At 36.2% G+C, this 24,660-nt stretch overlaps 2 protein-coding genes and 1 long non-coding RNA gene across 5 annotated transcripts in view; 2 read left to right on the top strand and 1 right to left on the bottom strand.

Annotated features, from left to right (window-relative positions):
• ZDHHC2 (zinc finger DHHC-type palmitoyltransferase 2) overlaps positions 1–4,947 on the top strand; it is a 69,351-nt gene extending 64,404 nt beyond the window's left edge. For all 3 annotated transcript variants that reach the window (XM_039256306.1, XM_039256308.1, XM_039256307.1), the window contains exon 13: positions 1,389–4,947. The gene's annotated coding sequence lies outside the window, so the exon portion shown is untranslated. The remainder of the gene's footprint in view (positions 1–1,388) is intronic.
• A 1,315-nt stretch (positions 4,948–6,262) lies between these two features.
• On the top strand, positions 6,263–23,188 carry LOC120248098. The gene is made up of 4 exons (XR_005532493.1): positions 6,263–6,345; positions 6,738–6,807; positions 14,137–14,323; positions 23,110–23,188. It is a non-coding gene; the product is annotated as an uncharacterized LOC120248098 (long non-coding RNA).
• On the bottom strand, positions 7,051–23,183 carry CNOT7 (CCR4-NOT transcription complex subunit 7). Its single transcript, XM_039256309.1, has 6 exons — positions 23,050–23,183; positions 21,153–21,346; positions 15,605–15,766; positions 12,722–12,866; positions 10,250–10,360; positions 7,051–8,721 (listed from the first exon to the last, which is right to left on the bottom strand). Exons 1-6 carry the CDS (start codon positions 23,164–23,166, stop codon positions 8,593–8,595), a joined length of 858 nt encoding a protein of 285 aa, XP_039112240.1. The 5' UTR covers positions 23,167–23,183; the 3' UTR covers positions 7,051–8,592.
• Positions 23,189–24,660: the final 1,472 nt, after the last annotated feature.

The raw sequence follows: 24,660 nt of genomic DNA, 5'->3' as shown, positions 1-24,660 counted from the left end.
ATTTCATTTGGTTAAATAACAAAGAAAAGATGTTAAATTTCTGGAAGGAATTCTTTTTGAAATTTTTAAAATTTATTTTAATTTACTTTTGAGAGTACTCTGAGCTGTCAGCACAGAGCCTGCCTGACTCAGGGCTCAGATTCATGAGCTATGAGATCATGACCTGAGCCAAGGTCATACATTTAAACAACTGAGCCACCCAGGTGCCTCTCTGGAGGAAATTCTTAAAATGTAACTGTGCATACACAATTATTGAATTACTAAATAATACCACAAATAAAATGTTATACTAATTCCATAAAGCATATAAAGTTTCATGGGATGTTTTTTCTGTATTTTGAATCATTAATTCTAATTACCATTTTGTGAGGTCACATATATGTGTTAAATATTCTATATATTAACATAACCAGGGACATTTAAATGTTTCTTTAAAATTTGAACTTTCCCAAAGTAGCTGATACTCCAAATTGTTTTTAAAAGTTTTAAAAATAGTTTTTCCTGCTTTACATCTCAGACTTGCAATTTGTTCAGTGCACCTGATATTGAAGAATATTATCTAATCTCATATATTCTGAATGATATGTTCATTTCTTCTCTTTTTGAAGTATATTAATAAATTGTGGGCTTTTTATAAAACATTTATTAGTTCATCATACTTTGCAGATTGTTATGTACCTAGACTCATGGTAGCACTAATGTGTAAGTAAAATTCAGCCTTTTCAACCCTCCCTGTTATACAAGGAAAAAAATGCTCTGCTTCAGGGGGCCTGGGTGGCTCAGTCAGTGAAGCTTCTGACTCTTCATCTCGGCTCAGGTTATGATCTCACAGGTCATGAGTTTGAGCCCCGCAGGCTCCGCACTGACAGTGTGGAACCTGCTTGGGATCCTCTCTCTGCCCCTGCCTCGCTCTCTCTCTCAAAAATAAATAAACTTAAAAAAAAAAATGCTGTGCTTCGGTGCACATGAAGTTGCAAAATGATTTTCCTACATCCCCATCCACCTCAGCTGGCACTCCTAAACTCCTCCTGGCCTCCGACAAATTGGAACTAGCAGTTCTGCCAGTGGCTTTGGGGCCCCAAACCGGCAGCAGCCACGCCACCTGGGAGGGAGCTCTTTAGAAATGTACGAATTTCAGACCTTCTCCTGGACCTGCTGAATCAGCATCTGCATTTTCTGGATTTTAACAAGATCCTCTGGCCTTGTATATGCATATTAGACCTTGACAAGCACGGATAAGAGGTCCGTATTCAAGAATACATCTGAGTTTTCCAGCATAGAAAACATTTAATTCTGAACAAGGAATGTTATTCAACAAGCATTGAATGAATTGGTCAGCTTTTTGTTTTTTATAGTTAATAGTTTCATGATTTCTGTTTCATTTCAAGGCATCAGCGCTGCAGGTGTATGGAAGAGGCTTCCCATAGGAAGGCACCACAGGCCTGTGGTTCCCACTTCTCGGTGGCTGGATATGCAGAATATGAATTGGTTAGTTCTCTCCAAGCCGTTGCTTAAAATATAACACATTTTTTAAAAATCCAGTATACAGATTGTTTCAACTAACACAGATTCCTGTTAAATATTAAAAGTAATTACAGTTTATGAATCAAGGGCAAAAATATCCTCTATCATAAAAACTTGGAATAAATTCATGGGCTAGTTTTCACCCAAATATTTGGGTAGTATAGTGTATACACATAGAAAGCCCATTAACCATCTGATTTTCTGATACAGAAAATTGAGACTATTAAGGTATTGAAATTTAGAAGATTTCAAATTACAGTATAATGAGAGCTTTACTTAAAACCTGTTAGTTACCAATGACGGGAGGTAGCCTGTCGGACTTGTTTCTTCTCTCTGCTGTGAATCCAGCCCCAGACAGAGTGAACTCTAAGGACTATGAATTCATTGCAAATTTTGAGTGGCCTATGCTTGAAGACTGCCATCATTTTTTGCCAGACTTTAATTCTAGTCTTTGTTCCCTGCTGGAAAATATAAGTGTGATCATTGACTGAAGACTGAGCTCGCTGATAAGCAACTAGCTAGCAAATTTGTTGTCACAACTAATACGTTTCTATTACATCCATGATATATTTTTCATCTCTTCCAATCTTCTTAAACTGGGACAAAATCTATAAAAACAATTATGATTAGTTTATGATGTTTTTTCACCAATATGGCTTTTTTGAAAATCTCAGGTTTTTTTGTTTTTTTTTTTTAGGTTATTTATTCTACTGAACAGAGCAAAAGTATTGAATTTGTTTAGCATTCCCAATGGGCCAATAGATTAATCCTCCGTTGGTGTCTATATTATTTGTGTCCCCCCCTCATCAAAAGTATGACAGTTAAACTTTATAGTTCTTCAAATACTTAAGATTAAATTATGCAAATCATTAAAAAAAATCCTCAGAAATTTAGTTCAGCCTGAACTAAATGGCGCACAGTTCGGAAATTGAGTTTAAGGTAAACTAACGTGGTGTGTGTGTTAATGCCAAAACGCTCGGCTTCAGTAAATATACTAGGAAGCTCTTGTGCCTTGTACGCACTATTTGAAAAGGTTTTAATTCGTTTTTTGAGTGGAGTGTAAGTTTTGTAAATGTTAGAGATTAGAATAAGCTTAAACAGTTTCTGGTACTGCTTTTGAGATTTTAAAGCAGATTATCTTTTAAAACGTAACACAGTTAAGGAACCAGTATTTAATCAAAGAGAAAATGGTATTACACTTTTCAAAATCTGAATTAGACAAAAGTGCAACACTGAAGAGACCAGGAAACTGGAGGATAATGGAGTAAAAAGATCCTTGCCATTACTTCTTTCGAAAAATAGAAAGTTTATATTTGAATGAGTTTATGAAAGGACCAGTGTCAGGCAAGTCCCTTTTATAGATCATTTGAGTGCAATTCTTTGAACAGTAGGGCGGCACTCTTTCAGATTTTTTTGGTTAAACCTAAAGACTTTGATCTGACAATCTGTTTCAGGAAATCTCAGAAGATATGATGCATTTTTACTTATTACTTTCAAAGCATTTTTGGTCATCATTTTTTACCACCTGAAGTGCCAGGTTGGAACCTATAGCTACTGCTACGAGCCTTAAGGGCAACAGCATCACGTGATGTAATAAGAACTACGTGCAGCCAGGTTTTGCAAAGCACAGTACTATAGCCATTCTCTTGGGACCGAATTTTGTGAGGTGTTCCTTCTTGTCAAAATAGAAGCTAAGAAAAAAAGTGCGGTTTTTATTGCTTACCTTGCTAGACTACTATTAAAATTCCCCCCCTTTAGGTCTTTTGTGTAATTATTGCTATACATGAAGAGTCGATACACATTAGAATCAGTTGAAAAAAATTTTTACAAATAAATTTTTTTCCATTAAGTTGCAGTGGTTCCCTTTTTGTTTCCATACAGTGAACAATCTTTCAAGGTGTTTTTTTGTTTTTGTTTTTTTTTAATCTCGGTGGTCAGAATTTTTAGAGATGATGGCATATCTCTTTAGATATGCAGTGTAAAGTTTACCTGAGTGAAAAAAGCATCAGATAGGACTACATTTTTGTACATATTTATAAAATGTACCTTAAAAACATTTTAAGCATTTTGCTTTAAAAAACTTAATTGCTCAACTCAGACTTGAAGACATTTATACTTCAGCTGTCCTAATAGTCCACTTGTTAATTTTGATTTTTCCTGTTTTTAGAAATTCTGCCATATAGATAACATTTTTAAGATTTTTTTTAAAAATATTGTGCAAATACTTCATATACTTTAGTTAACTATTTGCCATTGTGCAGTGAAGAGGGTTTGTATTTTCAAAGATAACACTATTGCATCTGTTAATGATGAGACATTCAAGGCAGTGCTTATCCATGAATTCCCTCCTGTTTTACCGTAATAAAGTCTGGTTGATCACCATTATTAGCTGTCTATATGAAATTGCCTTTGCATTGACAATCGAAATTGCTTTCAAGATACACTTTTCCTAATGGTCTACCAGAGCTACTACAGACAAAACTGATCTACAATCTGGCCATAACAAAGGTCGTTTGAGAAGAGGTGGATGACAGCACGAGATCATGATTTATTAGTAAAGTGATTCTGAGGACAATTAGAAACATACTGTAAAACACGAGTACGCTGCGTTCATTTCAACAGCTAAGTATGGGAAATATGGCATGTTTGACAAAAACTACCGTCTCTAGAAAAATCAAAGGATTTATAAAACATGTTCTTGAAAAATGACGTTATTAATCGTGTGATTCATGCTTTGAGAAAACAACCTGTGAAAAACTTGTTAGTCCATTCTATTAAAAAATAGCAGATTTTCCCTCTTTTGAAATACATATGTCCCCTGGTATAATGTTCAGTGTATTTCCATCCTCAAAAAGAGGATGTACATTCGAGGATGTTTTACCGTAATACACGCCAGGTTACTAAGAGCTCATCCCTTAATTGTTCTCCCACCAACAAAAAGTTCAAATATGACCATCTCGGCAAAAGACAACCGCAGATCGCTTGCAGCTTCTTCACAAAAACAAAATTGGGGACAGTGCCCAGAGAGACCTTTGATGTTCTTGTTTGTAGCCAGCATTCGGTCTTTATCAGCTTACAGTTGGGGGAAAATGTCTGTTAAGAGGATGTATCTTCTGAGTGGACTTATTTCTGAGTACTAGGGAAACCAAAGGAGGCCTTGTGAGAAGTGATTTTAAGCTCTGGCTTGCGCTGTGAAGGAGCTCCTCAGTACTCGGAAAGGACGGGACGCTTTTATGATTGATTAAAAACTATCATTTACATTGCATCTTCCAGGGAAGGTTCTCCAGTGTTAGGAGCTCTTCGGATCTGAATTTATTAATACTTAATAGTTCTTGTTTGACAGATAAAGGTGCTTCATTAAAATGAGAAAAAATGTTCCAAAGTAGAATTCTGTTGATGCTGAATTAAAATTGTTGTCACAGAGTTTCAGTTCTTCTGTTTTTTATTTAACTCTGAAAGCAAGGCTGTTGTCAGAGGTAGAGTTCATGTCTTTTTCCGTCAGTAAGGAGAGCTCCCTAAGGCCTGGTATTAAAAGCATCTCAAATGACTTAATCAAACATTTATTGTGAAAGGTGAATATTATTAAAATTAATTACACACTCATCTTAGTGTAACATGCAGTCATGGTCTTAAGTTCTTTAGGAGAGTCTGTACACATATGTATAGCTCAGCTATGATTTTCTTAGTTTACTCTCTTTTCACAGGGTCTTTGCACTGGTCTGAGACACGAGCTAACAATAAACAGCGTTTATTCTCGTTTAGAAAAAAAGGAAACAAAAGGTGCACGACGGAAGTGAAATGGGTACCTGCCACACCAGAACGCTATACGTTTTCACAAGGTCTTAAATTTGGCCAACTAACCGTTTTTCTGTTCCTTGCAGATTTTTACATATTTCGCACTTATTGTCACATCTTAGATTTCAGGTTGTACTAACTTAGTGGTTTCCCAACTTCCTTGAAAAGTCTCACCTGTATTTCCAGACGACTAAAAGAAACCGATGCCTGAATGGCCACATCAAACTTAGCATTGATTTCTCAAATAAAGAATAATAGCTGGTAAAGTACTATAGAACATCTAACCTAAGAGCCAAAGAAAAATACCAAAATCATTTGTTGTTTTATAATTAACTGTTGATGTTGTGCCCAGTGTTCTCACTCTTCATCCAACTGTTTTTCACAAAAGGCTAAGTCTGTAAATTTTCACGAGACACATTTCTTTGGGCTACTGCATTCAAAAAGTAATAACTTTGTTTGGCTAACAAATGGGCCAGTCATAAACATACTGTGGTTATAGTCTCATTTCCATTTCTTACTTTTGTGAAGAAATCATGATGTGATGAGCTATTCCATTTTAGTTTCTAGTTCTGTTGCTTTCCCAGTAGTTGGGTATGTTGTGATGACTGCTTGGTGTGGTTTTGTCAGCATACGGTGTATTTTTTAGTGCAGTTACTGTGTCATTGCATAATAAACAGTATTTGACCATATAACGTGGGAAAGTAATCCACTCTGTGCTTTCTAGGCACATCATTCAAAGTTCAGTTTTCTTGTCTTGACATAATGGATATGAACGGGTAACAGAGGAAATCATAAAATGATGATGTACAGATAAACGAGGCACGTCGATCCGCACCACTGACGCTGCAGCTTACCACAAAGGGATGAGCAATGAGGAGACTGCGATAAGCAGTCTCTGTAGCAGCCCCTCAGGCTCCCCCTGTAGCGCCAAGGTAGCCACAGACAGTGCCGGAATGATGAATGTGGCTGCATTCTGATAAAACTAGTTGTGGACACTAAAATGTGACCTTCATGTAATTTTCAAAGGTCAGTAAGTACTAATCCTTTGATTTTTTTTTCCCCCAACCATTTTAAAACTGTAAAAAACATTCTCCTCTATCTCACTAGCCATTAAAAGAAAAAAAAAGAAAAAGGCAGCAGGCTGGTTTGGGTCCGTAGGCCATGGTGTGCCGACCTGCTCCAGCAGAATTGAGAGTATGGGGAGTCTAGAATTAATGACGCACGAACATTACAAAACTATCAGCCAAATATCTTATACCCAAAAGCTAGATTTAGCAAAGATCTTACTGTTCCTCTTACAGAAGTTATAAAATATTACTACTTCTTAAGAGACAATAAGCAAAATTGATACAAACCATGAAATTCAGCAACTATGTGGCTATTCAAAAGGGAACCTTTGTAATTCCTGTTTTTTTAAGGAGGTGAAGAGCAAAATAAGAAGAAACCAGATTACCTGCTGTATTCTGTCAGCTTTAAAAAGAAGCCACAGTAAGTCATACCAAATGTACTTTGTTTTTCAGAAGAATAAATGCATTCTTGGAAAGGACATAAAAATTAATTCCTAACATATCATTGAGGTATTCATAAATAAGCCAACAGTGTTGCAATACAGAAGGCTCAAGTAAAAGACTAATAATTAGCTACAGTTAAAGAAGTTACTGAGTTGTATTCAGTTGCTCATATTTAAAAAAAAAAAGCAAATATTTTTAAAAATTACCAGTCATCAACATATATAAGAAAACATTTCCGAAGCCTTTATTTACAAAAGCTTTAAAAACAAATATCCTCTGTTTTGCAAATAACGTTTTGTTTAAAAAGGACCACCCAGTTACAGCATTGTAATATCATGAATAAAGAATGTACAAAGGAAACAAACTAATGTAGCTAACATTTGGAGATTCTCTAATATTACTGATTGAAATGTAGATAACACACATCCGTAACTTGTAGTCTATCATTTCAGGGCAGAGTTAATGATTACCAGAATGTCGTCCTACACATGCTCTGGTCTGGTCACATATTCTGCATGGCTAAATATTTCACAGTCTCTTTTGTCAATATATATATAAAATAGATTGCAAAGATATACACAAAAAAATAAACAAGCATTACACTCCTCAGGTAATTTTATTAGCTATATATAGTCATATATATATATATACACACACACATATATATATGACTTTATATATAGAATATATTTTTGTATTTTGTTGTTTTGCACCAAATCTCTCCATTACTTATCTTAGTAACAACTATGAAAGCACAATTTTTTGTCTTCTAATTTAATCTGGTACAAAATATACCTAAAGATTTGCTATCTTTGGACTTTAAAGAAACTGGTTTGTGGAATCAACAAAGCAAGAGCGTCATTAAGTATGGCTATAAAATTTTTTAAAAATTAGAAATAAGGGTAAACAGTGACAGAATAAAACGAAGCAGATCAAAGGGAAGTGTGCTATCATAACTGCAGCTTCAATATCTTGGGTACCAGTTTCCTGGCAGACGCTAAATATCCAATCACAAGGGATTGTTCCTGAAGGGTGTAAAGCTGGTTTGAAAACTTCCTCAGTCAGAGCAGCCTACACATGCCAATGAGAAACTGACAGACACTAGATGTGCTTGGAAGATTAAACACTACGTACAGAAACAGCAGTTACTAAGCTCCTTAGTAGTTTTTTGTCTTTTGTTTTTGAAGTCTTGCTGAATCAACCGTTTGCACAATGCATGTGCTATTTCCATGGGTCAAAAACAAGTAAATACTGTGTAAGATTGGCAGATGGGTCATTTTTCCAGCTAAGAGCAAGAAAAGCCAAAATTTCTGATAAAACAGAGGACTTGAGTCAGAATCACTCTCTAAAGTGCAAAATTGATGGTCCACAATCTCAAATAGCTAAAAGTCCTGTAGAATGGAAGGGAGACATGAAACAGGGAAATAAATTATAGTCAGTGCTAGTTAATTTAGGAAGGGAGAAAAACAAACCAAGCCCAGGCAGGTAAAAGTTTATCAAAATATTCAGTATGATGCAGCCTTCCCCACTCTGTCATACATGCCTGCTAACAAGGATATTAAGGCCAAATTTAACCTGAATGCTTTTCTATTTATTAAGATCTGAGATAGGAATGGTCATACTAGTACTGAAAGGCAGAAAATAAAATGGGCTATGAAAGAAAAAAAATAGTATTATCTATTGCTCAAGGGATTCAACCAGAGATAAAACCTATATACAAGCTCGTGTGTAGCTCAAATAAAAATAAAAGGACTATTTCATGTCATGACTGCTTGTTGGCTTCCTCTTCATATGCATTCCCTGTGCCATTCTGTACATAGGATGAACCAGAACCAAGGCCATACAAATGACCACAATATTTGGCATCATCAATATGATCTTCAAAGAACATCTAAAAAGGAATTTTGGGGAAAAAAAAAAAGATAATTTTAACCAAAAGGTACCACTGGTAACTTATATTTCAGCAATGTAAGTACTGACTGTTCATTAACTAAAATGACAGCTCTTTTCTATGGTGATCCTTTTTAAGGCCACACATGTTCAAATTCAATGAGTAAAACTAATGTTTCCAAGAAGTACAGAGCTCAAAAGAAACCAAAGAAAAAGATTACAAAAAAAAAATGTATAAATGTGTCTTTCCTATTAACATTTAGACAAATTTTATGAGAATTTAGAATCATGGGAAAATGGCAAGCATTTTTATTCCATAAATTTAACATTTAACAATGAAGATGAATGAATATGGCCAATGATGGGAGAAAAGGTCAGGCAAGGAGCCTCGAGTTTACATGCAAGGTTGTGGCTGGAAACAATCAAACCCTAACCATGTCTGGACACTAAAATCTGAACATTCACATTAGGTAACTATTCGTAAAGAAGCCAAGAAAAATAAAGATAACACACTAGTAGCAGAGAATCCACCATTCATTGAATCACTAAGGTATTTCTAAAATGCAAAGCTGAAAATCCAAAAGGTTGTTTTTAATTCTCTAATGTAGCACTGGGAAGAAGTACAAAACAAAGTATTTACTTGTCACGAATAGACATTCCAAATCATTTCTGAATCAATACTTGGCAAACACCTATTACGTTTTCTATTATTAATACACTGCTACAAAAGTTTTAAATTTCAAGCTAATTCTTATTCTTCAGCGTCTAAGAGGATATACTCAAAAGAATTCTACGTTGTATTCTGCAAAAAGGAAAACTTTCTTTTCTTTGCATTTAATTTACACTGAGGTATACCTGCGTGTATCACTTCAATACATAAGCTAGGAGTAGACTTGGGTTCATTCATTTCTGTCTATTGCCACTTATAGGGCTCTGCTTGATACTATTTTTGATTCTACAACTACTTCAGATTCACTTAACCACTTGAGAATTCAGAAACTTTTGTAAGACTCCGTCTACTAAAAGCACTACATAAGCACTACCCTATAAATCCTCAAAATGCTGAAAAACGGCATAAGCAAATGGTATTTTACCAGAGAAGACAATGCCGGGGAAACCTAATGAATAGACTCCTTGACTCAGCAGCAGCAGCACTGATGTGGTTATAGAAAGAATGCTGGCGTTCGCCCACTAGTATTGTGTGAGACCCTGGATAAAAGCTACTAGCCTCTAGCTTCAGTTTTTTCATCTAAGAAATAGTATGATTGGACCTTTAGGACTCCTAAAGTAGTTTAAATTGTTTCATTTTCCAGTTTATGAAGAACTCATTTTTTCATTTACTTCTGAACTACATTTCAAGAGGACTTATTTTTGAATATTTTCATTCAAGCATGGTGGACACAAATTCCAAGGTACCTCTAATTGTATCTTCATTTAATAACACTTACTGCCCAAAAACTTTTGCCATAAGATTTTTAATGTTCTCAACCTAACAACCAACTGAGAAAAAGGCACTGATGTCTTCATACTTCTCTCATTTTGAAAAAGGCCATTCCTGTGAGCAATGAATCAGATCCTGCTTGATGCTGTGGTCCTATCCGTTCCAGCTCTAACTGTTCAGCAACTTCCTGTAAACCACCCTAGAAGAAAGAAAACTTGTCTGTCAAAACAGAAACCATACAATACCCAAATTCACAAAGAACCTCACTTAGACATTAACCAAAACATGAACGGACTTTAGCATGGAAAGCTGGACTTTATGAAGATTAGAAAAAAAGAGACTGAATTACAAATGAAAGTATTTGTGGAGTATGAGGGAAGTTTAGATTTAGTAGGCAATGAGATCCTAACTGGGAAAATTTATCTTCATCATATGCTTTATGGCATGTAACTTTCCTAAAACTATGGGGGGAAAAGATCCTATACAAGGGGACAGGTATACTGGGGACATTTATTAAGTACCTTCAAAGTCAATCCATCCATCGATAGAAAACTGACCATCGGCAGGTCCTATAAAATTTTCTTAAGCTTCTTACCAATCTCTAAATAGTTTCATCTAAGTAATTTGTACAAAACAAAGCTATTATAACTAACCAAATCCTTAAAAATTCACTAAGTGCTTAATTATGGTTTTGTTAACAAGAAGAGCATGCTGTTAAAAGCAGGGACAGAGGCCGTGCAAAGAAGTTTGACAATTGCCTTCACTTGCCCATTACAGTCCCTGCCTGTTAAAAGACTACAAATCCTTAGAAGGGTCTGCTAAGTATCTGCTTATAAAATATTGCCAGGCTTAAAAAAGAAAGGAGTGAAAGTAAGGAAGAGAAAAAAGAATAAAAGAGAAGAAATACAAAGGAATAGAGGGAAGCAGAATAATGGGGGGGGGAGTAGCAGGGGACTAAGAAAAGAAAGATGAGGTCAAACAACAAAAGCAGCACAAATTCCTCTCTACTAACCCTCCTCTGCTTCACAGCTTGAAACAGTGCTGTGCACAGATAGCACTTGCTTCTGTGCTAAAAATAACATGAGGCTTAGGTATCATCAGCAGCTGCTCAGGACAGCAACAGAATAGGGTCATTCAGCATGGCTGACAGTGGGTCAAAAAGCACCTTTGTCATTAACCTAAACTGAACACAGCAGCTCACTTAGGGCATAAGAATCAGGTATACTCAGGGCATCAGAATTATCAGGTATACTCAGAAGTTTTCCAGTATCATACACAGAGTGAGCAATAATTTCATTTTGTTCCTGAAAAATGTCATTGTAGAGGTATGTCAGATTTTAAAAAGTATTTCCAAAGCCAGATTAAAACATTGGGGCCATGGATTCTCAGCATATAATACTTTCAAGGGGTGGACTGAGTTCCTACAGCAATAAGGCCAGCCTACTGCAAGTTCACTTAGAGTCACTCTTCAAACTGCAGAATTCTGTTCCTCTTAGAGATGCAACAAACATGAAGTAATCCTTAAAAATTTCCTCATTTATATGCCATATTCTGTAAAAAAGCAAGCAAACTTCGGCCAGAATGCTACTATTCTTCTGATTTTGAGTTCACTTGTCAAATGCAAGGTTTCCTTACTTCTTGTTTCCTTCTGGCTAAAAGTAAAACTCTGAAAGTTTTTACCATCTCCTAAAAGTCTAACTTTTTTTTGCACTTCTAAAAACCTGGTAAGAAAATGTGATCAACCTTCATGTAGGTTCTATGAAGCCACCACTTTACCGAAATGTGCTTTTAGTTGCAGCTTAAATACAAACACCTCTGAAAAAAAATAAGCCCTTCTACTCATTAGCAGTCTATGCCACCATGAGTGAGTTCATTCCCAAACTGAAGGAGCTTCTACTTGTACTTCTTAAAGTTCCTTTGGGAAGAAATTAATGTTCAGAAGTAGCAAATTATTACGCACTCATTCAGCAGAGTCAGAATGCAAGCTACTGTCTAGACAGGACCTGCACATTACTAGCACTTACTACTAACCACATGACATCTTTTGAGCCAGGGGGGAAAAAAAGCCCTTTTAGCCATGTAAGTTAATCCTAGGAACATGATCCTGTGACTAGATGCAACAAAGTAATTCCCCTCCAAGCTGAAGAGAAAACTCTGCCACCTTACTGACCGCAGCACCTGCATGTTGACAGCCACCTTGGATTTATCTGGCCTGGATGGAGTATGGGCAGGCTGGACAGTGAGAACCTATGCTTCTGTGCATGAGAGCTCACTAGCCCTCACATTTTTGTGCAGGTTTATGATTTTCAATCTGTCAGTGACAAAAATCTGACTTTTGGTTTGAACTTTGTTGAAAACTTATTCTGCCAGTATATATGAAGCTCTGAAAAAGGATTTTCTATAAATTATTTATGCAAGAAATAGAATTAAATGACCAGATAATGTAACTGCATTTCAAAATCCAAAATATGGCTAAAAACATCCCAGGCTAGGATCTCATTTATCAGTCACTTAGTCTAAATAGTGTGTGCATTACACATAAAGCTACTTGAAACCTTACTTTGAGATTTTTGCAGCTCTTCATGAGGTACTTCACATCATATATGACAGGAAAAAATAACCGAAGGATCTCAAAGAAGTCAAGTTCTTCCTCAGGCAAGTTAGAGTTGGTCAGGATTTTGATTAAATAGCCAAAGTCATAACCACTACAAAAGGGTTAAATACAGAACAGAGGCACATAAATAACACAGAGATGAAAAAATTTTTTTCATGATACAAATTTTAAATGACTCTTAAGCATAGTCAAAAAAGGAATCAACCAAAAAATTTTAAAAATGCACACGAGAATAGAGAAAACAGATACGTTTATAATGATAACGGGAAAATGCCATCATCTTCCCAACAAAGATGAACATGCCACTTTCATTCAAAGATACCAATATAAGACCTATACTAGCATCCCGAGCCTGCAGTCGCTAGGCTACAATTTGACGATCTCTGAAAGAAAAACTTTTAGAAGGGTATCAAACGACCCAGAAATGTCTCAAAAAATTAAGTAACTATGGAAATGGAAAAATAAAGATGAATGGAAACCTTAGGCTAAAAAGGTCAAAAGGTAGCAGAACTGGCAAAAATATTACAAATCTTCCCATATTTTATATAAAGAGGTCATGTACTTTAAAATCCAAAGAGTAATTCCCTAATGAAATACCTTATTTCCTTAAGTGACTTCAATCATTCTTTTCCCTCAAAATTCTCTTCCTGTCTCATTATGACTCAAGATATAATAAGGGGAATGTTGTAGACGGAAAAAGTAAAAGTAGTAAACACTGAAAAGTGTTAGCCAGAGATTAAATACTAACTCCCACACTTTCAAATCAAGATTTCCTACTGCAATTGTTCAGCTTTTTCCACAGCCTTGTACCTCCCTACACTCCCGTGCCATCATTACACAGCCTTTTTTCCCCATCCACCTTTCCTTCAAGGACCTCTTACAGGATGCCTTCCCTGCAGAGTCTAGCTCCCCATGATTTCGTATGCAAACTGTTCTCTTGTATTACCCTTTGAAACAAATGTGTTTTCCACTAGTCTAGTAGGAATCACATTTTAAAAAATATCTTTAAAAAAACTTTTATTTCACATAGTTGGAACTCAGTAAATATTTGATGAGAGATGCTATTAATATATCTTTTGGGTATTTTTTAGAAATAAAATTTCTATTTAATGTTCAGAATTACTTCTAATTGTGAAAAGAAGTTTTACCATTGAAAACCATTAATGAATACTAACAGCAGAAACTTTTACATTTCTGGTAATTTCTTAAACTAGTCTTGATCTCCTAAAAATAGGCTACAATATGAAGAAAACAGTTAATGACATTTAGAATAAAATCTTGACAAATACTAGAGTCTAACTTAGACTCCACACTCTAAGAAGACATGAACCCTTTCTGTTTTTGTTCATTTTAATATCCAGTGCCTAACACACAGTATTTGCTCAGAGTACTTTTTGAATCGAAGAATCGGTCATATACAGAAGATGATGCTTTCTGGTCATGACCAGGAAAGTCAAAAAAAGAGCTGAAAACACATTCCTCAAATAACAGAGGCTTGGGTCTGGTCTCCTGTGGCAGAGGCTCAAATGAAGAAGAAAGAGAGGACAGGTAAGAATTGGTATGTTCAACACCCCCAACTCAAAAATTACTGCTTAGTACTAAAGCAGAGTTTACAATACTCCTTCACTATAATCATTCCACACAGATCAGAGCTGGAAATTCTAAAGCACACAGGAGACTCTGACTTTTTAAAAATATGTGTGAAATGGACCCGATGTAAGAATAATACAGTGCTTTTTAAAGACATAGCAAAAGGTCAAAGAAAATCATTCCCAAGGCCACTTTTAGTCCCTGGGCTTCCAGTTTAATTTAGTTCACCTAGACAGGAAAACTCTTTGTCTTACCTGGAAGTCTGTTTGTACAAAATGAACTAATTCACTTCCTAAAAATTCTCTTCAACAATCCAGTTTTATAATAACAAAAAATTAAAAATGACCATTTATTGAGAACTTAATGTGTGCAAAGCTGTTTACTAGATGCTCAAAACATGTTATTATCGATCATTAAAACAAGTTATTTACCTAAGTGATGTCTTACTGATCACTCTATTTGAAAAAGAAAAAAACCCTAAAATCCAGCACACCCATCCACCCCTAGCATTCTCTTTGCTTTTTTCCTCACAGCACTTATCAACATCTAACAAACCACAATATAAATTTTATCGTTAAAACCTGCCAACTCCCACCAAAATATAAACTTCATGAGAATAAGTTTAGTCTGTTTTAGTCACAGCTTAATCCCTAAAATCTTGTATCATTGTGCTTGGCACTGGTAGATATTAAATAATTTTTTAATGAATGGTTTCATTCTTTAATTTTTTTAATATTTATTTTTGAGATGAGAGAGACCGAGTGTGAGCAGGGGAAAGGATAGAAAGAGAGGGAGACACAGAATCCGAAGCTGTCAGCACAGAGCCCGACGCAGAGCTTGAACCCACAAGCCATGAGATCATGACTTGAGCCCAAGTCTGATGCTCACTGAGCCACCCAAGTGCCCCAGGAATGGTTTCATTCTAAGGCTCAGAAACATTAAATAACTCTTGGTAACACTGATTCCACAAGGCACTGATGGATTTAAACCAAGATCGACTTTTCCAGTCTCACTCTTTCCACTATGCAATACTGTCACTCCCATAGGCAAAAATGAATCACATATCTTTAAATTAAACCTTAAATAGACCGATATTAGCTTCTTAAAAGAGGAGACTGCTATGTGGCCTCCAATTCCTTGTAGAACTGAGCCTGAAACTGCGGAAACAGTGACCCACACCAGGCATGAAGCAGCCAGGAAATGCAAATAAAAATGCCATTTTCAGTGCAATCTTTTTACCTATGAAATGACAACCATTTGACCCCTTCGCAGAGGACCACCCCTGATGTCATAAGAAGTTCGGCAAAGTACTGGGTCTCAATTCCTTCCTCCTCATGTTTTTTAAACTGGATGCCGGATGTTGTTAGTAGCTCTATAGAGTCCTGGGCATACATGTCCTCCCTGGCAGGAGAAAAAGAAAGACAACCTTCAAAAGTGCCGTTCTTCAAACAAATTAGTTTTGTCCCACTTACATCTAACTATGGGGCCAGAAAGAACAAAAGAGAAGACAGGCTTGGGTCCAATTATTCCAATGCTTCCCATATATGAAGGAAAATACAATTTAAATGTAAAGCTTATTATTTAGGAAAGTGTTCAGTAAAGCACCATTCAGAAACAGTCCAAGGGTGAGATTTTAATCTTTATTCTCAGCTCAATTTCATCAGCCTTTCACATGTTCAATAAAGTTAACTGAGTTTGGGGAAAAAAAAAAAGGTCTTCTACTCACCAGGGGCTACCACCCAAAATAAAAGACATGTTCTTTTCAGGGGCCTTCAGTCCCAGCAGCCTTTTTATTGCTGCCAGATGGAGCTGCAGCCACAGGGGGCCAACCTGTGTCCATCTCCATGCTCCCAGCAGCACCAGAAAGAAGACCAAGAGGAAAGTATCTGATGTGGCTAAGTTAAAACTACAGTCCAACTTACAGAAAAATGAAATTCCTTCTCTCACTAATGATGAGCCATTCAAATGGCTCCAATAACCAGTAAAAGGTTTAAAATGAAAAGACTTTATGTAACAGCAATAATTTCTTCTAACAATCTTTATCCTAGAAAACTACCTTCCAGAAATGAAGCCAGGAAACCTAAACATAAACCAATCCTTCAAGATTTTACTTAAGCCAAAAAGAAATCTCTAATTTCTTTTTATTTTATTTTTTTTTAACATTTTATTTATTTCTGAGAGAGAGAGAGAGAGAGAGACAGCGTGAGAAGGGGAGGGTCAGAGAAAGAGGGAGACAAAGAATCCGAAACGGGCTCCAGGCTCTAAGCTGGCTGTCAGCACAGAACCCGACATGGGGCTCAAACCCACGAACGGTGAGATCATGACTCGAGCTGAAGTTGGCCACCCAACCGACTAAGCCACCCAGGTGCCCCAGAAATCTCTAATTTCTAAGCACAAACACACAGGTATCCAAAATGTTAAAGGATCAAAACAAAGGTATAGGTTTCAGAGAAAGTATATATGGAAAGTACTTTGTGCACTGCCCATTAAATTTTTATTTACTTTTTTAGTTGCAAGAATACTGGTTTCTACCACTTAGCAAAAGAAAATTCTATTAAAAGCTTTAACAAAACTAATTAAACCAAAAAAAAAAAAACCCAAAAAAACAAAAAACATTACATTTAGTGAAAAAGTATTCTTATGGTCTATTCTCTAGAAATCAGTTTGCTTTTAAATGTCTTCGAAAAATAACACAACAAAATGTGTATGGATGATAAGTGGTAACTACACTTATTGTGAGCACTGCACAATGTACAGAATTGTCGAATCATTACATTGTGCACTTGGAATTCGTGTATGTGAACTATACACCTTAACATAAACGTTTTTTAAAAAATAGCAAAACTAGCCATTGAAACATAAAAAAGAGGAGAACCGCAATCATCACTTTATGTCAAAATTCCTATCTGAATAAATCTAACACAAGTTTTTTCATTAAGCAACAGGCATTATTGGCCTTATTACACTAAAAATATGTACCTTGGGGAGACTTGGTGGCTCCATCAGTTAAGAATCAACCCAGGTCACAATCTCATGGTTCTAGGATGAGCCTTGAGTCGGGCTCTGTGCTGATAGTGCAAAGCCTGCTTGGGATCTTTTCTTTCTCCCTCTCTGACTCTCCCTGCACTCGCACCTGCGCTCACTTAGTAAATAAATAAACTTTAAAAATAATTTTAAAAAAATTTATGTACCTTAAACAACTAACATCTCACTCATCAACCTCTGGTGCTTGCAGGGAGAGGCATGCTTTAGCAAACTGTAACCAACCAACATCATAACAGATTCCTCCCCTAGGCTCAAATTATTCTGGGCCATATGCTCACTTTTATTTTAGTACATGTTCTCTCAGTCAGAATGTAAGCTTCAAGGGGGCAATGGTTCTTGTCTATTTTGTCTAATATATATCACCACATCAAAAAATATGTGAAAGGGAAGAATGGAGTGTTGCACTACCCCAAACCTGCCCAATAACAGCAATCACCCAGAGTTTACCAAAAATGTGGATTTCCAGGTCCTATACCTACACCTACTGAATCACAATCTCCAGAAAAAAGATCTGGGGGGAAGTATCTCAGATGTGTGATGGTCAAATAAGTTTGGTTAACAAAAAAAAGTGTATAAATTATTTCTTTCTCTTTTTTTCTATATAATTCACATAACTCAATTCAGACCAAGTTAATGTACTGTCTTTTAAATTTCTTTGGATAAAAATTTGTAATTTGGGACCAATTTCATGTTTCATAATGCCCGATTCATCAGAAGAGAAAGCTGGGAGCTCCATACAGGTAGGCTAATAAATTCTCTTCTGGTAAAGAAAATTTCCTGCTGGTAAGGCAAACTTCGTAATTGTTACAACTTAATTCTCCAGATCAACAGACTGAACCTTTCCCATGGTATCCATTCCAAGTTTTGAAATCATTCCCCACCCTCAAAGATCCTAGTAAACATAGAAAAATATTAAAATATGCAATTCTTAAAAAAGTAGTTAAAATGTTGTCTCGTTAGATTGCTGCAGGTGCAGGGTGGGCTTCCTGATTAGAGCAATCTGTTCAGAACAACAGTGAACAGTAATGTCACTGCTCCTAACACTGATCAACTACTCAAGTTTAAGATGGCAAAATACCTAGTTTTAATAGCTAAACAGGAATTGAAGTTATGTACAAATCTCTAAAAATGGTTTTCCCAAAAAGCAGATACAAGGCTACTCATATCAAATATTCTAAAAACAGAAACTAACTAGGTATGTTAAATTCAATAAATATGTATCTTCTCACCATTTTTCTTTTTAAAGCAGGCTCCATGCTCAACATGGAGCTTGAATTCATGACTCCGAGATCAAGAGTCGCATCCTCTACTGACTGAGGCCAGCCAGGTGCCCCTAATTTTAGACATACCTACAAGTATAAACTTTACCTACTACACAAATTCACGTTTTTAAACACAGCAGATTAAAGATTCTACAATTTGCCTTCCAACTTCAATCCATTCCTGGCTCAACATGCATTTTACATTTTAACACATACACGCTATGTAAGTTTACGCTAAAACTCACAAGCAAAGGCAAACTAGAATACAGATAGTCACAAATACGTAGATGGTTACTAAACTTCATGTTTAATGAACTCAAACCAAAAACACGTAAGATGCTCCAAAAATCAGAAAGACACTATGAGGAGCCCGCACGTCCATACCTGACAACTGCCTTTTAGGCTTCAAACGCCTGTGCACTATCTGTCAAACAAAACTAAAACCACCCTGTTCGATTCTGTCCTGTCTACTTACGGCTCTATTTGTCCTTGTCACTGCCATTTTCCTTAAATGAATTTTCAGGTTCTTTCTGTTACCACTGAACCCACAATCTCCTATAACCTCTACTACACTATTAAAATGATTCTCTCAAATACCAAGAATTACCACACCCATCAAATTGATGACTTCTTAGAAATTTGTTCCCATCTCCTTTGAGAGAGCTTTCTCTGCACAGTTCACCAATATTCCACTTCAGTTTTCATTCTACATATCAACTCCAAATTCAGTTTGGAGAGAATTTCTGTATACTGACCATTATCTAACAATTTTAACTCTCAGACTTTGGCAAATGGAAAGCAGACAGCAAAGTTACAGGAACACTAAGTTGTAAAGACCACGACAAGCTTCCCTCAACACTGTATCCCTGGTACCCAGCACAGCTGCTGACACACTCTAGGCACTCAATAAAAAAACTCAATTTTCATCTTTCTTTAAAATACTCAAAATTTAATTCATGGTACTCTATTTCCACATGAGGCAGTCCCAGGTTTATCTTCCAATTAATCAGATCTACTTAAATAACATGTTTCACTATATCCTCCTCCTTAAACTTCTTCTCTGATACTAACATTAGTATAAATGGTAGCAAACCTTGATAACAAGCAGCCCTTTCTGTATAAGAAAAAAAAAATGTCCTTCAAAGATTGTAAAAGCAAGGCAGTTGTTAATATAACAAGGATGTTTCTAGGAAAGGAAAATGTCAATTTTACCAAAATGAAGACAGAGATGGGTTACCTCCTACTCATGTATTTACATCACAATGATATCTTAGTTAAAAAACAATGTCCTAATGATCAGCTTGGGAAAAAGGTAACATGGAACAAATGAAATGGCTAAGAACTAATTTTAGAAACAATTATTTTCTGTAGTACTTATAAAAGATTATTACCAGTTTAAATAGACAGGAGTACTTTTTAACCCTTTGAAGGTTCTGGAATACCTTATGAAATCCAACCAAATAAAACAAAAGAGTCAGGCTAAACATTATGTAATTAGAAGTCAGAATACACCACTGACCCTACTCTCTAGCCCTTTTAGATCTTCCATGCTATCACAGTATCGTACAGAGGACAGGAGGCCCTTACACTGGCACTACCATTAAAGGTCCCATGGCTTCTTTTACGATTTTTTAAACCAGATAGAAGACCATATTACACAAGTACAAGCTGTCAAATAGAAGGATATCACAGTACTGTAACTTAGTAAGGATGTATTAAATATTTCCCCACCTTACACTGATTATAAACAATCTGCCCTCACCCAGAAACACTCTAAACTTCCCTAAGCTATCAAGACTACTCTTACCAATGATACAGAAGTACCACAAGTAAGGAAACTAAGTTTTAACCTAAGTCTTGAGTTAGAATTCAGATTCTGGAAGAGAACTGCAGATTCTGAACGGTTTCTTAAAGAAATACCAAGTTCAAGGATCCCATTATCTCCCCTATACGTAAGCTATGAGGTTTCTTTGAGCTGATTTGGGACTGAAACTATTATATAACACTGACTTGAGAGCAAAATGCACCTAAGTTTCCGAGAAATGTCTCAGTACCTCTGATATGTAATCTATTCATAAACTGGAGTTTGACTGTAATAAAAATCTCTTCACAAGGATAACTACGACAACAAAGACTTCTATATTTGAAACTGCACACAAAGTCTGAAAGTAAAATTAATACAAGGTTATTTTTTCTATCAACAGGTATTTTCAATATCCAAGGTTTTCCAGATTTCAAAAAAAGTGATAGTCATACTTTTCGAATAACATCTCTAAAATTCAAAGTATTTGAATATGAAGTCATCTTTATCCTAATTTTTTTGTCCCTTGATAAGAAATCTAATCTTTTGAATTTTAGACTTTAAATATTTATAGGATAACAGAGCCAAATTCAGTTAGCATTTCATTCACCATACTTGAGGGAAATCAATTTCTACAATTAAGCTAAAAAAGTCTGGGATATATTTATTTCCCACTTACGTCAAATTAAATTTAAAATTAAACTGCCAAGTTGAAGTTCCTGGAGGGTATTCTCCTTGCTCATTCATAAATGTCAATCCTAGCTGAATTATCTTTAACAAGTCTACATTACATCGCAATAGTTGGTACTGATAGTCAGCATTGCTCCTGAATTCTCCAATAGGTCTTGCAACCACACCTGGAAATTCGGTGTCCTGTAAAATAGTTTTAAGATTCATTATTTACTAAGTGGTCAAAACCACAATCCACAGATTGTTAGAATAAATCATTTTTGGTACAAGTCAAAGAATCCTGTTTTAGAGAATATTCTGTACACTCATACTCAATTACAAATTACCTTTTAACTATGAAAAGCGTTACATCTTAAAACCATAAAACTATAAATTTAATAGCTTTTTCTTATTTTAAGTATCATCTCGGTAAAAAAATTACTGTGTGTAACAAATGAATGATAAATGTAACCAAGTACTCTATTCCCAAGGAAGGGGGAAAAATCATACATTCATGTTTCTCAAGGGGTATGTAAAACTATGCCCAGATAATGCTAGCATTAAAATCAGTGAAGAACTGGTTATTAAGAATGGAAAATGCATCATACTTTCCAATTATTTCTCTTAGACAAGGTTTGTCTAAACATCAAAACTCTCATTTCTTGAGCTAAAATAAAATAGTACTTTCTATACTCTAGAGAAAGAAAATCCACTTATTTCTGTAGAAGGTCATCAGGTCTCTATTTTGTGAGATAAAAAAACTTCAATTCTAAGTATGGGTAAGTACACCTTAATTAAATAGGGAGTTGTCTATGTTCACTCGAATATCTGTAGTTTACCAGTCAACCCACAGAAACGCAGAAAAAATCTGAATATCAAATCCCTATGAAACTGTGAAGAAATTAAAACCTCTTTAAATTTAGTCCAACTCAACAGCCACTTTACTGGATGCTATGTGTTACGCTAGGTGCGTTGTGGGGGAGAGAGGATGACTCAGACAATAACCCCTTGCTTCGCAGAACTAACAATCTAAAAAACAGTACGATAACTAACAGACGTACAAGGTACAGTAAAGCAGCAAAATAAACACACAGTCTAGGCAGACGGAATAATAAAGGCAAGAGCAGAGATGCTTAACAACATAGTGTGTTCATGCAACTCCAGTGAGGATTCAAACAACAACAACAAAAAACTGCACATCAATGTTTCACTGGGAGATTTTTTTTTTTTGAGAAAGACACGCAGGAGCCCCCAAGCTTTTGGGTGCAGTGCTCATCTGGTTTTTATCAGTTAGGCCTAGTGCTGCTGGCAGCCGGCCTGGCACGCACAGCTGGGTCCTGCTGTTCTGCTGCCTATAAACAGTTTCACACCAACATCAGACAAGACCCCTCCATAATCATGACTGAACACAGACAAAAACATAAACATTGTCCAAACCACAAAACTGATCAGTCTTCTACCTTGGCTAATGTAAGTAACCGTTGCTTCTTTATAGCTTCAGTCTCACTCTAGTCTTCCCTCATTCTAGTTTGGATTTATTAAAATACCCTGTCACAGAATTACCTCAGCATCCCAACAGCATCCAATTCAGAGCAAGGCCCTGCTTCCTTAATCCCTAACACCACCTGACACAAGCCCAAATCCTAAAAGTCTTTTCTAACACTCTTACTAAAATGTCCCATGGTTCTAGTGGTGTGTACTTTTCCTCACTACAATGAGTAATAAACCCAATCTGCCACAGTGCAGATGTGTTCCCGGTAATCTCTGCTTGGACAACATCGACACAATTTATTTTTGTAATTAAATAAATCCCTAAAAGAATCAACCAGATGGGCTGAATTCAAGACTTTTAAAAACCCTCTTCCCCTTTTATAAGAAACATTTTAAGGATTTGATCATAGGCATACCATAGCAACGTAATTGTATTTTCGGATAACTTGACGAATTTTCTTCATCTCTTCATCCAGGTTGCAAGCCCAAACTTCACAAATTCTTTGGCTATGATCTACAGTTGCTGCTGGCATAGTGAGGGCACAAGAAGTCTAGATGCCAAGCATCAAAATGTTATACTTGATTGACGATTTGTTTGTTTCATAAAATACTTTATCCTTTATTTTTGTACCTGTTAAAATAAAAACCAAAATAAAACCCAGAAATATCAGAAATCTGAATCATAGAATATTTGAGTTGATACAAACCTAAAAGATTATTTATTCAAAGTCCCTGACTCATATGAAAATCAGTTTGGGAACTGACTTGTCTAAAAGCACAAAACTAATCAGTAAGAAAAAAAGAAATGCAACATAGTTTTTCTGGTTCTAATGTCAACGTTAAGTAAAAACTATTTTTTTATGTGTACATACTCATCATTTTCAAAAACTTTCCATTAATTGAAGATTGCTTTGAATTCAACTCACTCCCTGGATAAAACTCTTTAAAACACATCCATCTCCAGACAAAAAATGAAAAATTAAATACTGATATACATGTGACGAGATCAGATGTTACTAGGACAAAGGTAGTGTTTGCTTTTACAGAACATTTAAAATCTGATTTGATTACAAAATCTATTTTACTGTCATTTATTCAAGTCAGATTGGAAGGGACTTTTTAGTAAACCAACAACAACAACGAAAACAAAGAAAAGCTCTGTCTGAAAAATAACAACTGCAGGAAACTATTTGAATGTCCATAATGCAGGAAGGAGAAAGAGAGGAAGCAATACGGTGTATGCATTTCAAATGGTTTCTAATTTCCTAAAAACCACCAGCATTTTTTCCCCTGGTTACCAAACACACATCTCACGTTTCTGCTCCATAAACACCGTATCATGGTACACAATGCTAAGAGTACACACCAACGTTTTGATTCTTCGGCAGGAAAATTACCAATGCTCCTTAATTTATCACAGAAGTTTGAAAAAATCTTAACAACGGTAAGAAAGGGAATTCTGATCCCCTCCCCACCCCCAACACTTCAGTCACAAATGTAAGTAACCTCGAGTGCTCCAAGAACGGAAACCAAAGATCCAGGGACACCCCCTCCCCCTCCGCTAAACACAAACACACGCACACATCAGAAAGACCCTGTAGCTTAACGATGCTTTCTCCACCTCTCTCTACAATTCCAGAATCCCCGAGGAGGCACTAGAGGCCCTCTCATTACTGGACAGAATCTCCGTACTGAAGCCTCCCAAAGAAACGAGAGAACAGCACAGAGGCATTCAAGCGATAGATAACTCTCTTCCCTGGCACAGGGCCAGTGTGAAGGTGCTTGGTAACCATTTACTGGAGCCAGACTGACTCCAAAGAACTGCTGCGAAAAGAAATACGAGGAACTGAGGATCTAGGCCACCGCCCTCCACTCCCAATTTCCGTCCAACAACGTCGAAGCCCCAGGTACAAAGCCTTTACGTCATCACCCCGCGCCACCTCTTTGACACACCCTCAGCCCGTTACCCTGCCCCCCTCCACCCGCCGCCTAGCCCTTTCCTTCGCCTGCCGCGTTCCAGCTGGCGC

The sequence above is a fragment of the Hyaena hyaena genome, unplaced genomic scaffold (assembly GCF_003009895.1).
Source record: "Hyaena hyaena isolate Hyena2069 unplaced genomic scaffold, ASM300989v1 scaffold_562, whole genome shotgun sequence".
Taxonomy (NCBI): Eukaryota; Metazoa; Chordata; class Mammalia; order Carnivora; family Hyaenidae; genus Hyaena; species Hyaena hyaena.
Note: the sequence above shows the minus strand (reverse complement) of the source record. Positions and strands in the feature narration are given on the sequence as shown.

What these genes read in the sequence shown, in the direction of transcription:
- CNOT7 (XM_039256309.1), bottom strand. Translation starts at nt 23,166, where the DNA reads ATGCCAGCAGCAACTGTAGATCATAGCCAAAGAATTTGTGAAGTTTGG. An exon ending in AAATGGTTGTCATTTCATAG is followed by an intron (nt 12,867 to 15,604) that starts GTAAAAAGATTG and finishes ACCCTTTTGTAG; the next exon opens with TGGTTATGACTTTGGCTATT. An exon ending in CCTTTTTCAAAATGAGAGAA is followed by an intron (nt 8,722 to 10,249) that starts GTATGAAGACAT and finishes ATTCCTTTTTAG; the next exon opens with ATGTTCTTTGAAGATCATAT.